The 17264-nt window shown below is 36.8% G+C and overlaps 1 protein-coding gene across 6 annotated transcripts in view; it reads right to left on the bottom strand.

Moving 5' to 3' along the window:
- The window catches only part of VPS13A (vacuolar protein sorting 13 homolog A), a 349000-nt gene that overhangs the window by 95228 nt on the left and 236508 nt on the right, over positions 1-17264 (bottom strand). For all 6 annotated transcript variants that reach the window (XM_074196703.1, XM_074196708.1, XM_074196704.1 and 3 more), the window contains one exon: positions 11867-11995. In XM_074196703.1, the coding sequence (XP_074052804.1) occupies positions 11867-11995 (129 nt within the window). The remainder of the gene's footprint in view (positions 1-11866; positions 11996-17264) is intronic.

Raw genomic sequence — 17264 nt, forward strand, 5'->3', positions numbered from 1 at the left:
AATCCAAGCTTTAGGTAGGAGGTTTCATTAATTTGGACTCCATTAAGATTATAATTGGAATTTAGTGAATTGTATTCACTGGAAGTTCTAACTAGGTAAAACAATCATTTTAGATCACAGGACTTTTAATTGATTTTCTCTTATGTCAGATACCAGGATAGTCAACAAAAAGAAATGCTACTGGGTAAATGTTATGTTCTTGGAGCCAAGGAAGCCAATGGGCCAAGGATGTCAGGTGACAGGGATGGGCAGCCGAAGGGGTGGCTTCTCAGTATGGCTGAGGTTGGATTTATTAGACTTTATTTCCCCAAAATGACATTTGGATAATATCTCACCTGGAAGAATAAATCTGGCCTAAGACATTTGACTTACCCACGTGTCCTGCCTGGACACTGACATTCAATACTTTTATCTGTAAAGGAATTTACCTTAATGTCCTGGATCTTTATAGTTAGTTACTAAGCAAACTAAAAAAAAAAAGTTTTAGGTGAATTGGTTCTAATAGCCAGAGATAGGTTAGGTGTCTGGCTCTGACACCTGTTACATGCTAAGATAGGAATTAAGTTTCCTTAGTTTTTGTGTTAGAGGGGATTATTGAAGTAAGGAGAAGAATGGGAAATTCTGAGGATAATTACAGTTTCGAATACTAGATTAAGGAAAGGAATGTGAGTTAGATAAGTATACCAGGAAAAGGAAAATATGGGAATATTTGGGAAAAAATATCATTTTGGTTAAGGATGTTTGAGTCATTGTAATGAGAACAAAGGTTGAGGGGCGGAGCAAAGATGGCTGCATGAAGGCAGAATTCCCCACAACTCCAACCCCCCAACCCCCCCAAAAAAAAACAAATGGGGGCTCTAGCCAAAATTGAGAGGGGGCAGAACCCACAGAAAGACTGACTGATACATTTTCCCAGTCCAAGATAACTTAGAACCTCCATAGGAAAGGTGTGCTTCACCAAGACCTGGGGTGGGGAAAAAAGCCACTGTGCAGCCCAGCCCAGCTCAGCAAAGCCCAGTCCAGACCAGAGATCACCAGCAACAGCTTGAAGGGAAGAGGAGAGAACTCTGCTGCCCCTGGGTGAGTGTGGAGTGAGGAGCACCGACCACAGAACCCGCAGCGAGAATCAGGAGAAAGTATCCTGCACCCGCAGAGAAGGTAAGGGAAGTCTGCACAGATTTCTCTGCTCTTCATGACACTCAGACTCAGGGTGCAGTTTACACTTCCTTACTAAGATAGCTGGATCCCACCTTATAGCCTCAGGGCAGAGGGCAATGCTGCGGTCATCTACATATCAAAGCACTGGCTAGAGAGCTTAAGACCTTGGAAAGAAGAATCTGACCATAGAGAATTACTTCAGTCCTATGGAAGAGCAAAACACATACTCTGATGATGATAAAATTGAAGCTTCTGTATCCAAAACCTCCAAGAGAAATAGAAAATGGGCTCAGACTGTGGATGAGCTCAAAAAAGACTTTGAAAAGCAATTCAGGGAGGTGGAGGAAAAATTGGGAGGAGAAACGAGAGCAATGCAGAAAAATCATGAAAGAAATACAAAAAAATACTGAAGAAAATAATGTTAAAAGCTAGTTCAGGCCTAATGCAAAAAGCAAAACAAAAGGCAAATGAGAAGAATGCCTTAAAAAGCAGAATTGGCCAGCTGGAAAAGGAGATAAAAAAGCTCTCTGAAGAAAATAACTCCTTCAAATGCAAAATGAAACTAAAGGAAGCTGATGACTTTGCAAGAAATCACGAAGAAATAAAACTCTTCCAAAAAGGCTAAAAATTAGAAGAAAATGTGAAATATCTCATTGGAAAAACAACTGACCTTGAAAACAGATCCAGAAGAAATAATCTGACAATTATTGGACTATCTGAAAGCCACGACCAGGAAAAGAGCCTAAACTTCATTTTTCAAGAAATAATACAGCAAAATTGCCCTGAGATCCTAGAAGCTGAGGGTAAAATAGAAATTGAGGGAATTCACCAATCACTTCCTGACAGAGATCCCAAAAGAAAAACTTCCAGGAATATTATAGCCAAATTCCAAAACTCCCAAATGAAAGAAAATTCTAAAAGCTGCCAGAAACAGAGAATTCAACTACTGAGGCTCCATAGTCAGGATTACACAGGATCTGGCAGCATCTACATTAAGGGCTCGTAGGGATTGGAATATGATATTCCAGAAGGCAAAAGATCTTGGTTTACAACCGAGAATCAATTACCCAGAAAAAGTGAACATCCTCCTTCAGGGGAAAAGATGGATTTTCAATGAAACAGGAGACTTTCAAACTATACTAATGAGACGACAAGAGCTGAACAGAAAGTTTGATCTCCAAGTTCAGGCCTCTGGTGAACCATATAGGGAGTAGAAGAGAGGGACTAACTATGAGGAACTTGATGATGTTGAACTGTTTGTATTCTTGCACAGGAAGAAGATATTGATAATTTTTATGAAATTTCTCATTTATAAGAGTGACTAGAAGGAGCATATATAGACAGGACATAGGAAGGTGTGAAATATAATGGTATGATGTGGTAAAGGGATGGAGTGAAAAGGTGATGGGGGAAAGTACTGGAAGGAAAAGGAGATGATGAAGAAGCTGAGAGATTTCACATAGGAGTCAAAAAAAACTTTTTCAATGGAGGAGAGGAGGGAAGGAAAGGGGGAATGAGTGAGCCTTCATTCTCATTGGAAATGGCTCAGGGAGGAAATGGCATACTCACTTAATAGAGTGAGAAAATCTGTCTTGCCCTGGAGAAGGATGGGAGGAAAGGGGGGAATGGGTGAAGGAAGAGAGGAAATATCAAGGGAGAGGGTACTCAGATGCAACACGCTTTTGGACAGGGCCAGGATGAAAGGAGAGAGAGAGAGAGAATAGAATAAATGAGAGTGGGGAGGAATAGAGTAGAGGTACAGTTAGTGATAGCAACTGAGGGAAAAATATTGAAGCAACTTCTCTGGTGGATTTATGATAAAGAAAGGATCTCACCCCAGAGACAGAGTTGGAATCTGAATACAGACTGAAGTACAATTTTTTTTTCTCTCTCTCTATTCTTGAGGTTTCCTATTTTCTTGGGGGGGGGGGGTATGTTTATTCTTATGTTTACACTTACAACATTCAATTTACATCAATGTATGGCATGGAAACAATGTAGACAATGTCAGACAGCCTGGGGTGGGGGGAAGGGAGCAGAGGGAAAATGTAGAATTTAGAGCCTTGGAAAAAAATGATTGGTACAATTTACTATTGTATATAATTGTTTTATTTTAAACCACATGTTGGGTACTCAGAAAGAACAAAGATGACTGTTGAATGTATATGTTACAAGCTTGTGAGTTTGCTCATATAGTAAAATATTAATAGAAATTAAAAGTGTTAAAAGTGAAGTATGTGTGTCAATATGGCAGTAAGGCAAAATGTAAATTGTAATAAGCTCCAGAATCTCATTGTTTTGTGATGGAAGACATACATTTTGAACTGAATTAAGATATTAAGCAGTTTCTTTACCAGAAGACAAGTAGTCAACAGAGCTGGAAAGGACTTTTTGGAACAGATTCAGAGGATGCTCAAAGACACTGGATGCCTCAAAGGGAGGAGAGGAGAGGAGAGGAGAGACACTGAACCAGTTCCATCTCCACCATTTCTCCCCTATGTGTACACTATTTATCTGTAACTTTCCCTTGACTCTGTAAGTGTGACACCCCTACTTATGCCCTTCTCCTAATGGAAAGGAAGAGGGGAGGCAGGGTGAAAATGTTCTGCATTGAGAGAGAAAGAGAGATTAGTGGGTGGCAGTATACCTGGGTCTGACCTAGATTTTCAGTCCCTGATCAGAGGTGCACTGTGGCACAGGATTCTGATCCAGAGGAGAGAAACACTAGTGGCATGCGACTGAGTCAGTTCAGAGTGACTATTGTTTATAACTGACTGGCCAGGATATTTACAAGGGGAGTAGAATATGTCTGAATATGTCCAGAAGCAGGGTGCATATATTCTAGATTGTACAATTTAGAGATAGGTGCCCTCAGACTCATGTGAGATTCATGATGGTACCTGGATCGTTTGTAAAGATGCACAAATTGGGGCATTTATTAAGGGAAACTGATTATGAGCTAGTATGGACTTGCAAGGAAAGTGCAGAAATGGCCATTTGCAAGAAAAATAATTTAAGGAACATCACTAGGTATATTAGCTATTCTTGGGGTTGATCCAATGACACAAAATCAGGAATTTAGTTTGATCAATTTTGGAACCAGGAAGACCTTTCTAAAGACATTGGTATAAAAACTTGTGGTGGAAAGAGATGCAGTAACTTTGGAAATGTACCTGTTATCATGGTGATTACAGGGCTTATCTAAAAGGGTCCCTGGGAAGTAAGGAGGTGATCAGGAAGTTGTTATTTAGACTTATGGGCCAACTCAGAAATTTGAAGAAATCTCATCAAAATAAAAGAGGAGGGATTGAGTGGGATAAAGTCTGAGATTTCTTCAGTAGAATATTATAGATTGAATTTGTTTAACTATGTGGCCCTCTACCCTTGACAAAACAAACTTCTGGGATATTGGTGAAGAGTCAACTGACCTCACCTTATCTGTTGATGTCAGGATAATCATTCAATTCCTAGGGCTAAAGAGATAATCTGGTTTCAGTTTGAATTTTATGCTTTATTCCTCATTAAGGAGGGTGGGTCAGTGGGGGGGGGGGGATTTCCTTAGTATAAATGTGATTGTTGGACCTTTCACTTTGGCCTCAGTCTGTCTAATTGATTGTGGCCCCTTCATCAAGAAATGAATAAAGCTTTCTCTCCATACCTTGAGAGATCTCCAAAATTTATTTAAGTGGCATTTGTCCTACATAGCTTGGGGGCTCGTCACTGGTATAGCATGCCCATTGGGGACCTCAGCTTCTCAATATTTGGCAAAATAAGAGTTGCTGCCACAAATTCTGACAGTTTGTCATTTTCTGGGAAGCCTTGGTTTCCCCTCTATGCAAATGAGCTGAAGTGGAGAGACTAGGTAGGAAGAGAACAGTAAATCTGTGGCAAGAACCTGACTGTCAGTGGGGACAAAAACAGTCTTTAAACTTCAGTGCACAGAGACCCAAAAGACAGTAAGCCTAGACCTTGGAATCTGAGGGTACTAGATTCCTGGAGGGTCCATTTGGGTGACTGAAGGTTGGGGGTAACCCCTTATGGTTTAGGCGTAAGAGACTTGGATCTAAGGGCACTTGATCCTGAGAGGTCTCTAGGTCCTAGGAAAATGTCCATTGGGTACACTTAGGTGGGCTTGGCATACTATGAAAAAATCTAGGAAAAGTCTGAAGGAGTGGTCAGATTGATTGGAGGAGGAATCAAGTATCATAAAAACCTAAAGAGAGGGTAACCTGGAGAACCAGGAGATCAACTATGGTAAATGCTGGAGAAATCAAGGCCAAAGAACTGAGAAAAGGCTACTAGATTTGGCAATTTAAAAATCATTAGTAATTTTGGGAGAAGACAGTTTCAGCTAAAGGATGAGGTGAGAAGTCATTACTGGGGTAGAAGAAAGTAACCCAGAGTAAACAGTCTGAAAAAACACTGTCATAAAACACACACACACACACACACACACACACACACACACACACTGACCCCATCTAAAGAAACTGAAGATATTTTAACAAGGTGAATAGAAGAGACCTGACTGCTAAGTTCAAACCTTTCTATACAGACTCTCACATCAAAGAGTGAAACTTATTTTATCAGATAGTTATTATAAATTACACCACTAAGGGCAGCTAGGCGGAAGAGTAGAGCACTGACCTTGGAGTCATTAAGTACTGAGTTCAAATTTGACCTCAGGCACTTAGTTGTGTGACCCTTGGCAAGTCATTTAACGCTATTTGCCTCAGTTCCTCATCTGTAAGATGGAAAAGGAAATGGCAAACCTCTCTAGTATCTTTGCCAAGAAAACCCCAAATAGGGTCACAGAGAGTCAAACATGATTTAAATTACTGAAATAGCAATAACAACATTTCACCACTATCTTTTCATTAATAGGCAAAGTGGAATATCAGAAAAATTTTGTTGAAATAGTTTGCCTAAATTTTAACCACAGATCTGGCAATCTCTCACTAAGTTCATGTGATAAAGACAGAGATGGATTCTTTACAATAGTAAATGATAAATGATTCACTGTTTGAATGACTTAACCATTAATGGTCTGATGCCAAATTTAGGACTGTCACATGGCTCCCTCCTTTGTCCTATAATGTTTAACAATTAACCCAATGACTTGGAAAAAAATCAGGGATGGAGATCATCAAATTTGCAGAAAAAACAAAGATAATGTACTGTATGACAAGGTACAGATTAAAAATTATGTTGATATGCTAGAAGGGAGGGTCAAATTTAATGAGGTGAAAACTGAATAGGGATAAATGTCTTATATTTGGATGAATAAAAAGATGTATAGTTTAAAAAATTGTACAAAAATTTGGGTATTTAGTGGTATTCTTAGACTTGTATATTACACTTCATTAAACTCCATTAAAACTATTAGCTATTGCCCCAAAATAATATTACTTAGCCTATATACCTTTGCTCAATGGTAGTGATATCCTTTCTCCTTAACTCCCCATTAGAATGCCTAGCTTTCTTCAAAGCACAGTTCAGGTAAATATTATTCTCAAAGTTAAAACAGAAAAGTGAGGAGTCGTGGACAAGGTTATGAAGCTGCAAGGCTTAAACTTGGCTGGGGAGTTATATGTCAGTATAAAGGTTACATACATTTATCAGAACCTCAGAACTGAAGACAGGAGTACAAGGTAGGAGGAGGAGATTAGAACAGATATTAGTGCTTCATTTTCAAAGGACCATGGATATTACAGCTAAAGAGGACCAAGGCATCAATGCTTGTGAACAAATTGAATTTAAATGAGGCAAAGTTACACAAAAATCATCATGCCTCACTCTCTCTTCCAAGTTATTAGCCAGACAAAAATCAAGATGACTTAGCAGTGGCCCTGGATGCAGCACCTGTTTTAGTTACCCTCATACTATCTGTTCATTCCTCTGGGAAAAGTCTTCTCATGCTTGGGGTAGTCATTCTCCTATCTTACAAATGGGACTGAGATCTACCTGTGAGTTACCCTCACCTGGTTTAGAGACAGTTTTACCAAGGTATGTCCAATGCACATGCTGCAGCTTCTTGGAGCTACAGGAAAAAGTTGTATGATCCACCCAAGGTAGATGAGCAGTCCTGAAAAGTTCTGGGTAAGCCCTCATATCAGAGGTCCTAGTCCTCCAATTCTACTCTCCAACTCCCTCAGGTTCACAACCTAAATGTTATCATCAAGTCCTTATTATCTTAGAGACACACACACACACACACACACACACACACACACACACACACATACACAAACACATACACACACCTGTTGTAAAGGTCTATCAATTTCACCTTTCTCCCCTTCTCGCAATGCCATCACTCTGGTGCAGGCCCTTATCTGCATGCTTGAACTATTCCAATAGCCTGCTGGTAGGTCAGTCTGCCTTCAAGTCTCACCCCATTCCACTAGCAATTTTCCTAAAATTCAACATGTCAACTCCCTTCCCTTCCCTTCCATCCCCATTCAATAAACTCCAGTGACTCCCAGGATCAAATACAAAATCTTCTGTTTAATGTTTATACTCCTTCATAACCTAGACATGTTCCCATGTCCAATCTTCTTAGAGTTTACTCGTTACCCATGTGAAAGAGTGTTGTTAATGCTAGCACAGGTCAAAACAAATTAAAAAATATAATGTGCCAATGCTGTAACTCATTGTGCTGGCAGAGCAAGGGTGATTCTCACAAATGTAGCCTATATTTGCTGCAAACTGGTTATACAAAAGGAACTTTTAAAACTAGAGCAAGGGCAAAAAACACCAAGAAATACAATGTGGCAAGAAAAGCTTGAATCACTCATTATTTTGTACAATGACTGACTGTTAGTTAATTACAGTGGTATGATTAAGGAATGTAAATCTTTAATTCATCTCAATCTCTCCAAGAAGAACATGACTATAATCTATTTTGGTGAATGTGGACTAGTTCATTATCAAGTTAACTTTATTATTCCTAGTGCCTTCAGGGCATGGTGGACAGAGAATGAGCAAGAAATCAGGAGGATGTTAGTCCTAGTCTACCTCTGACATATACTAGTTAGGTTACCCATATGCTGTGTGACATGGGCAATCACTTAAGCTCTTGCTACTCTTAGTAACTAATTAGAACTGTATATTACAGAAAAGATAAAAACTTCTATTGGTTAGAAGAAGTTCCTCACTGGGTGCCCTCCACATCAATGAAATAACAAGTACCATCCCAATTTATATATTCATTATAGGGTTAAAGAGAGATCATGAAAACTGACCTTATCTTGGTAAATACCTGGCTATCACTATAGCAAAAATTTTTATTCAATTTTTTTTCCTTTTTGGAATTTGATTAACATCAATAAACAAAATTACTTTTCCATAAAAAACAACAACAATAAAGAAACTTCATATGAGATTGTGAATTGTTATGTAGAGTCTGGTTGTTTTTAGTTTATTTTTAAGTATGTTTCAAATTTAACATGGTACTTCCAATACTTCCCTGCTTATCTACATGCCCTTCTAATCTTCCATCTAGTCTCTTCTGTGTGTTTTTAAATTTTTGGTATTTTAAATTTTTTATTGTTTGAATTTTATTTTATTTTTTATTATTGTTTGAATTTTAAAGTAATTTTTATTGTTAATTTTTATCATTAAGTGTAGTTAAATTTAAGTTTCTTTAGTTTGTTTGATAAATGAAATTTAGTTTGCTAAATTTACCCTTTACAAATAAAATTGCAATAAGTGTTCACTTTGGCAAATAAAATCAAATTCCCTTAGTGTACACAGACAAGGATTATAATCATGTTATCACATGAAGGGGACCGAAGAGTAGTCGAGAGTGTGGGAAGAAAACCAGTAGAGAAGAGTTATAAAAAGAAAGAGAGGAAAGGTTACAGAAAGAGGCAAGGACTGTTTCAAATGCTAAAAAAAAAAAGTCAAGAAAGAAAGACTGAAAAGATAAAGAATTTGGAAATTGATAGAGAAATGGTAATCTTGGAGATGGAGAGTGAGTGAAGAGATTACAAGACAGACTGCAAGGAATTGAGAAAGTAAAAGGCAATAAAATATAGAAGACTTTCTCAAGTAATTTAGTAATTTAAGAGAGGAGAGATTAGACAATTTAGGGAAAGAGGACTAAGTGACAGCTTGATTACTATGACTTGCAATGTCCCACAACTTATCAATACTTGTGAACAAATGATTATAAAGTAGACAAAATGACAGAGAACACATATCACCATAATTTTACAAAATTTCTTAATTGAGCACAGGAAAATTTCCTCATTTTCCTTATCCAAGTCAATTAGCACAGTGAGTTCCCCACAAACAGCTGGTATTTATTAAATGTGGTTGGAGCACATGAAACAGGACCCAGACCACAAAGCTGTTTCAACTCTCTAGGTTAAGTTGTTTGGGGGAAGAGAAGGGCACAGCTCCTTGTGGAGACCTGCCTCTAGCAAGGCAGACAGAAAACTTCCCAGAAATTTAAAAAGTTTCTACATTGTCTCTCTAAACAATTACTTCAACATTAATGAAAAACTGAGTATATATGATGTGAGACAAATAATTTCCAGCACTTTCAACTTCAAGGAAATAATTAAATTTCTAGAAAAAGCTAATCTTTTTTGATATTTTATGATTATTTTTGGTTTTATTGTCTAGTTTGGTTTGTTATTTAATATAGATCAGCTTCTTCACGCAAAAGATTTTACATTGATATTTGGAATAGTAAATGCCTTTCCATAAAATGTTTTTCTACTTTTAAAATTTTAATCACATAGAAGTATATCTAGAATATTACATTTTTATTACTGTTGGAAAATATTTTATATTAATCAGTGAACAATGAATTAAACAATTGACTTTCTAACCCAATTAAGACCTTATACAATCTTCAATAAAATGAAGTAATGTTAATTATTTTTAAAAATACTACTTATAATAAGCAACAAGAAAAAAATAATTCTCACATTAACTTATATAATTTGTAAAATGCTTTTATATGTAACCTCTGGGCATCAATATAAACTGCCCCTTTTGACTTTATTTCCTATCCTCTCTCTCCAATCTATCTTTCTAGATTAATTCTCATTAAGTACTCAAATTCAACTTCTTTGATTTCAAAGTTGGTGGTCTTTCACAGATTCTATTTCATCTCCCATTTTGCAATGACTGTGCTTAGAACTTTATCATGCCTAGAATATACTCTCCCTATAGCTTCATTTCTTAGAATCTCTAATTTTCTTTAAAGTTCAACTCAATGAGATGAGCATAAACAAAAGAACATTGTACACCCTAACAGCAACATGGGGGATGATACCAACTTTAATGGGCTTGGTCATTCCACAAGTGCAACAATCACGCACAATTTTGGGCTATTTGTGATGGAGAATACCATCTGTATCCAGAAAAAGAATTGTGGAGTTTGAATAAAAACCAAAGACTATTACCTTTAATTAAAAAAAAAACAAAACATTGCCTTACTATATAATTTTGTTATATTTTATACTTATACTTTATTTTTCTTCCTTAAGGATATGATTTCCCCTCTCATCACATTCAACTGAGATTAATATATACCATGGAAGCAGTGTGAAGATTAACAGATTGCCTTCTGTTAGGGGTGGTGGAATGGAAGCAAGATTAGGGGAAAAATTGAAAATTGAAAATAAATAAATAAATGAACAAATAAATAAATAAGATAAAGTTCAGTTTAATTGCAGCCTCCTAAATATCCATCTTGATTCAACTACCTGCTAGTGTCTGTCTCCATAAACTGTTCTATAATCTATTCATATATATTGCTCATACTTGTATGTGTTCATTTTATCACTTTGAGTAGAATGTTAAGGTCTTTGAGGAAAGGAAATTTCATGTTTTTGTATCCTCAATGACTAACATAAAGTAGGTGATTAAAAAATTATTACTAATTGATTTATACTTTACAGAATTATTCACATGGCTCTGAGATAAACTGTATTAATTTAAAAAGTAGGGCAGGGAGAAGAAAAGAAAGTGGAGTGTTTAGATCCCTCAGAGATTAATCTAACATTTTATATCACAGACTACTAAGTTAAGCAAACTATAAGACTTCAACACCTCCCATTTTAAGTCTTTGGTATATAACTCTGAGAGACTGTGGAAAGTCTCATTTAAACTTTTCATTCTAGACTGAAGCAACACAAGAGAGGCATAAATTTAAATAAATTCCTTCAAGGAAAAGATGCATATATCTGTCCATTATATGCATATATACAAATGCATATAAATACATGGTAATGAAAGTTAAATTATATTTCAATTTAAAAATGTCAAATTTCTAGCTATATTTGCTATTTAAATGCAATTTAAAAAAAAGTAAAAATAAGATAAGTTAGAACTTTTTCAAAGCAGCTTATGAAATACTGGCAAGTATTACCAATGTTTCATTTTTGTTTTTTTGGGTTGTTTTTTTTTTTAGTTTTTTTTGCAAGGCAAATGGGGTTAAGTGGCTTGCCCAAAGCCACATAGCTAGGTAATTATTAAGTGTCTGAGACTGGATTTGAACCCAGGTACTCCTGACTCTAAGGCTGGTGCTTTATCCACTACGCCACCTAGCCGCCCCCAATGTTTCATTTTTAAAAAAGCAAGGAAGAAATACATGTTTACCTTTGATTTACATTACACTGTTATTTCTTAAGCCAAGGGAAGAATTAAATTACATGGTAATTTCTCTAAGAAATTTTTAAGAGTCACTTACTTCATTGCCCAGATTCAGTAAAATACAATTTTCTTGTTTGTTCATCTTTATCTTCTTTGGCAAATCTTCATTGTTTTCTACCTGAATCAGCAGTTCATTAGAAGTTGTTTCAGGCCAAAAGGGGATACACTAAAAAGAAAAAAAAATGATGTGTACATGTATATACATAATACATACACATATATTTATAAATAAGCAATGAATACTGACTCTCAAATAAATATACTAAATTTGCCAAATTAAATAATTTCTTTTGAAAATCTACAGAGAGAGGTATAGTCAAGATGCTAAAGGCATCTTGCCTGACCTCTCCTGAATTCCTCTCTGAACAACTTTAAAGTAACCAGTCCAAGAGAGAAGCAACAAAAGGAAATAGTAAAATAATTTTCCCAGCCCATGAGAATTTAGAAGGTTGAAAGAAAAGGTCTGAGAGTAAAGCACAATCCAGAGCACTGGTGTCCCAACAAGTCAGCACTAGACCATGTCACAGTAGGGCAAGTTTTGGAGAGGCCTGGATCTCTGCAGATGGTGTCCAGAGGTGGTAAAGTTGTGAGAGAATTTTGGGGGTGCTTTGCCAGCACTGCTGCCATGCCCATCCAAAGGCTCCACTCATGGGCCAGGGTGAGGAGGAGAAGTACTGGCACACAGAACTCACAGCTTCAGGAGGACAGGGACCCTAATCAGAATTCCAGGGATGAAAAAAGGGCCTGTAGCCATCACATACTAGAATACGTACAAGGAAAGTAAGAAACACATCTCTCCTTAGATTTTAGAACCTCAGAAGAAATGTATGAGCTCTGAAAATGACAGGACCAAAACTTAAAAGCTTGAGATGGTGGTCTTCCTTCCCAAGAGCAGACCACAATAATAAGATAAAGGTAAAAGTCAAGAAATAGGCAGAAAAAAATGAACAAACAACAAGAAGGATCTGATCACATAAAACAATTATGATGATAGGGAAGATCAAGAGGAAGCCCCAAAGAAGATGCCAAAATCAATGCAGCTACATGCAAAGCTTCAAAGAAAAATGTGAATTGGCCGAAGGCTGAAAAAAAAAAGAATCCCTGGAAGATTTCTAAGAGAATTTTAAAAATCAAATGGGAGAGGTAGATGAAATACTGGGAAAAGACATGAGTGTGATAGAAGAGAATCGTGAAAAAACAGCTTGATAAAGGAAGGACAAAACAATGTGAAAAAAAGAATCAAAGATAAACTGAAGAAAACAATACCTTAAAAAAGTCTGCCTAATGGAAAAGGTGGTATAAAAGCTCCCTGAAGGGAAAAAAAATTGCTTAAAAAAATGGGACAGATGTTTTGGAGAAGATAGAAGGTTAAGTCAGAAGATTTCAAGTTCTTTCAATTTCCTTCATAAACAGGTCAAAAAGCAGCTCAGGATAAACATACATGTGGCAAAAATAAACAAAAGTTTTGACAGAACGGTGGTCCCAAATGGGAAAATTGAAGAAGACAGGAAGAACCATATAGAGATTCAGAACCATATAAAGATTCAGGAGAGAAGTGTACACCCTGAAAGAGCCAGAGGGAACCCCCTCCCCAGTCACAGGAAGCTCTGCTGCAGGGTTACCAAGCCCAGCTGTGCAGGGGAGACCACCACCTGTGCAAGCAGGAAGCAGCAGAGCCAGGGAGGGCAGAAGCAGCCAGAGTTCTAGGTCTTGATTCCAGGCCAGAGGAGAGAACTGAGGGTTATAAACACCGGAGGGTTCTCAAAGAATAAGATCGTTTCCAGCACAGTGTGCAAAGGGACCTTGGAGGAGGAAGTAAGTACAGAGATTGGAGCCAAGACAAAGCTTCTGAGGCCAGAGGCACTACCCCCCATTACCACAGGGTGCATATGTGTGTGTGTGTATACACATACATATGTATGTGTGTATAAATGTGTGCATATGTATGTACCTATAAATGTATTTGGGAGTATATATGAATATAACTATATGTCTAATTACACACACACACACACACACACACACACACACACACACAGATACACAAACACACACACATATCTCCATGTTTATTTAGAGGAGGAGCAAGAAAGTAAAAAAAAAATACAGTGAACAGCAGAGAACAGAAGAAATCCTAAAAGGAAGAAAAGAAAAGATGGACAATTCTGAAAACAATAAGTAGTATTTATTACATAGGATTTCTTGAAATGAAAATTTATTGGTTTATATTATTAATCTTCTCAATGTTTTGCTTAGATGACATTTTTTCTATTTTTGTATTTAAGTTTAAAATAAGAAAATCCACTAAGAATCAAATGCAAAAACAAAAAAAAGCATTATAGAACATAAGTACATTGAAAGTAAGAAAAAAATTAGAAATGGGAAAGTAGAAACTCATAATTCCATGAGAGAACAAGGAATGAAAAAATTGAAGAAAAAGAAAAATATTCCCCCCAAAAGAATTGATCTGGAAAACAGATCAAGGAGAATAAATTAAGAAATAATGGACTACTTGAAAGCCATGATAAAAAAGGGCATCAATGCCATAATGGCATCATAGAACTAGAAGGTAAAATAGGAATTAAAAGAATTCATTAACCACCTAACAAAAGGGACAAATTGAAAACTCCAAAGAATATTAATAACCACATTGCAGAGTTCTCAGGTCACAGAAAAAATATAAGCAGTCAAAAAAAAAAAAAACAATTAAAGTACCATGCAGGCTCAATTGGGATAACACAAGGTTTGAAAGCTTCAACATTAAAGCTCACGAAGGCTGGCTTGGGCTATTATATTCTAGACAGCAAAAGAACTAGTATTAAAAGCAAGAATCCCCTAGGTAACAAGACTAGGTATAATCCTTCATGAGAAAATATTGATATTTAATGAAAAAGAGAGCTTACTTTTCTAGCATTCATGATAAAAAGACCAGAGCTGAACAAAAAAATTTGTTTTTCAAATACAAGACTCAAGAGAAGCATAAAAAGTTAAACATGAATGTGAAGCTTAAGGGATTCAATAAGGTTAAACTATTTATATCCCTACATGAGAGAATGATACTTCTAAGTCCTACGAACTTTGTCATTTTATAGCAATTATAAGTCTACATAGAGATGTGTGGGATAATGAACACAGTGATCAAGAGTTCAGACTCTGAGTCAGAGAGCAGGAAAGATCTTTATTTCTTATCATAAGGGGACTCAGTCATCATTGCTAAAGCAGCATCAGCTAGGGAGTGTCCAAAAAATATAAACTTGTGGGCCTCTTTTATAACATAATAATAATAATAATAATAATAATAACCCTAACTCTAAATTCTATCTTATCCTATCATTTGGCTGGAAAGACAAGTTCACAATCTTTTTACTAATACTACCTCTAACCAGAGCAAAGCAAATTCAATGCTCATTATCCTAATTATTCATAACTTATCATCTCACAATGTTACTGCATTATGATCTCCTGATTCTGCTCATTTCACTCAACATCAGTTCCTATAAGTCTTCCCAGGATTTTTTTGGAAATCTACATGCTCATCATTTCTTACAGAACAACAGCACTCCATCAAATTAATATCTCACAATTTTTTCAGTCATTCCCCAACTGATGGGCATCCCTTCAATTTCAAATACTTTGCCACTACAAAGAGTTGTTATAAATATTTTTACATGTGTCTTTCATCCTTTTTTATGATTTCTTTGGGGTATAGACCCATACAGTGATATTGCTGAATCAAAGTGTTGGCAGAGTTGTAGTCCCTTGGATATAGTTCCCAAATTACACTCTAGAATTACTGGCTCAGTTCACAAATCCACCAATTAAGCAAATGTCCAGTTTTACCATATTTTGTTCAACACTGATCATTTCCCAATCTGATATGTATGAGGTACTTACCTCAGAGTTGTTCTAAATTGCATTTCTCTAGTAAATAATGATTTAGAGCTTTTTTTAATATAATTATCAGTTATTTTAATTTCTTCATCTGAAAAATGCTTGTTCATATTATTAGGAATTGTTTTGTTTGAATATATATGCAAAAAAGCTAACAATTTAAGTGAAATGGATGAATACTTACAAAAACATAAATACTGACCAGACTGATAAAAAAAGACCTAGGAAAAATACTAAACTTCATCATATAAAGAAAAAAAAAATTAACAATCATCAATGAACTCTCTAAGAAAAAGTCCCCAGGACTAGATAGATTCACAAGTGAATTCTAACAAATATTCGATTCCAATACTTTATAAACTATTTGAAAAAATATTCAAAGAAAATGACCTACCAAATTCATTTTATAATATAAATATGGTACTGATATCTAAAACAGGAAGAACAAACACAGAGGGGAAAAAAATCAAAGTCCAAATTCCAAACTGATACAAATATTTAAAATAAAACATGACCAAAAAGAAAACAGCAATATATTTAAAAGACCATACATTAAGATCCATCAAGTACAATTTCGGCCAAGATGGTGGAGAGAAGACAGGCACAGTTCTAAAGCCTCCTGATCTTCCCTCATTAATAATATGAAACAAACCTCTTAACAGAAATTCGATCAACAAACATCAGAAAGAAAAGCCGGGAGAAGAACATCTACCTCAGGATTTGTCTTCCAAGATCGTGGGTGAGTCGTGGCACAGAGAGCAGACTCTACCAGGATCACAGATATGTGAGAACCTGGGAGCCTGGATTAGCCTTGGATTAGCCTGACTAGTGGCTCCAGCCCTGGGAGGCTGAGGGCCTGAGAACCCGAACACCTGGATTAGTGATGAGGCTAGAGCATGGTCTACCGTGGAAGCTTGGGTCAACTAGGGAGCAGAGACATTGGTGGTGGCACTGACCATCTGGAGCTCACCAGCAGGGCTGGAGGGAGAGTTACAGTGTCGGACTGCTACAGACATAGATCCCTGAGTCACTCTGGTCAGGAGGAACACACCTCCATTTCAGCTGAAGCCTCTTCCCAGAACAAACACAATTACAGACTACTTCTGCCCCAGGAGCAGCAGAACCACCTAGCTGACAATAGAGAGAGTGATCACCTAACACCAAGGTCCAGTCCACCATTGATCCCAGACAAAAGTATTTATCAGCTTCAACCACTTCCTCCAGGAAAAGCAAGAGGGCCTCAATCAAGGTCACAGACACTCCGGAAAAAGCAACCAGCACCAACCCCCTGGCCAGCAGGAGGTATTACACCCAGTGAGCAAAACCTCTAGCACCTCTATTGGCCAGCTGAAGAGAAACACTCCATGAGTGAAGCCTCTAGGGATTCTAACACTAAACCTCTGAACCAGCCCCTCCCCAACTCAAGGTCTTAGGAGAATAAAGAAAAGCCAGTAAAAAGGAGGGTCCATAGAAAAATTCTTGAATGGAAAAGACACTAACTCATAGACACCTAGAACCTCTGAGGAGAATATGAGCTGCTCTCC

This window comes from Macrotis lagotis, chromosome 8, assembly GCF_037893015.1.
Source record: "Macrotis lagotis isolate mMagLag1 chromosome 8, bilby.v1.9.chrom.fasta, whole genome shotgun sequence".
In the NCBI taxonomy this organism is placed as follows: Eukaryota; Metazoa; Chordata; class Mammalia; order Peramelemorphia; family Peramelidae; genus Macrotis; species Macrotis lagotis.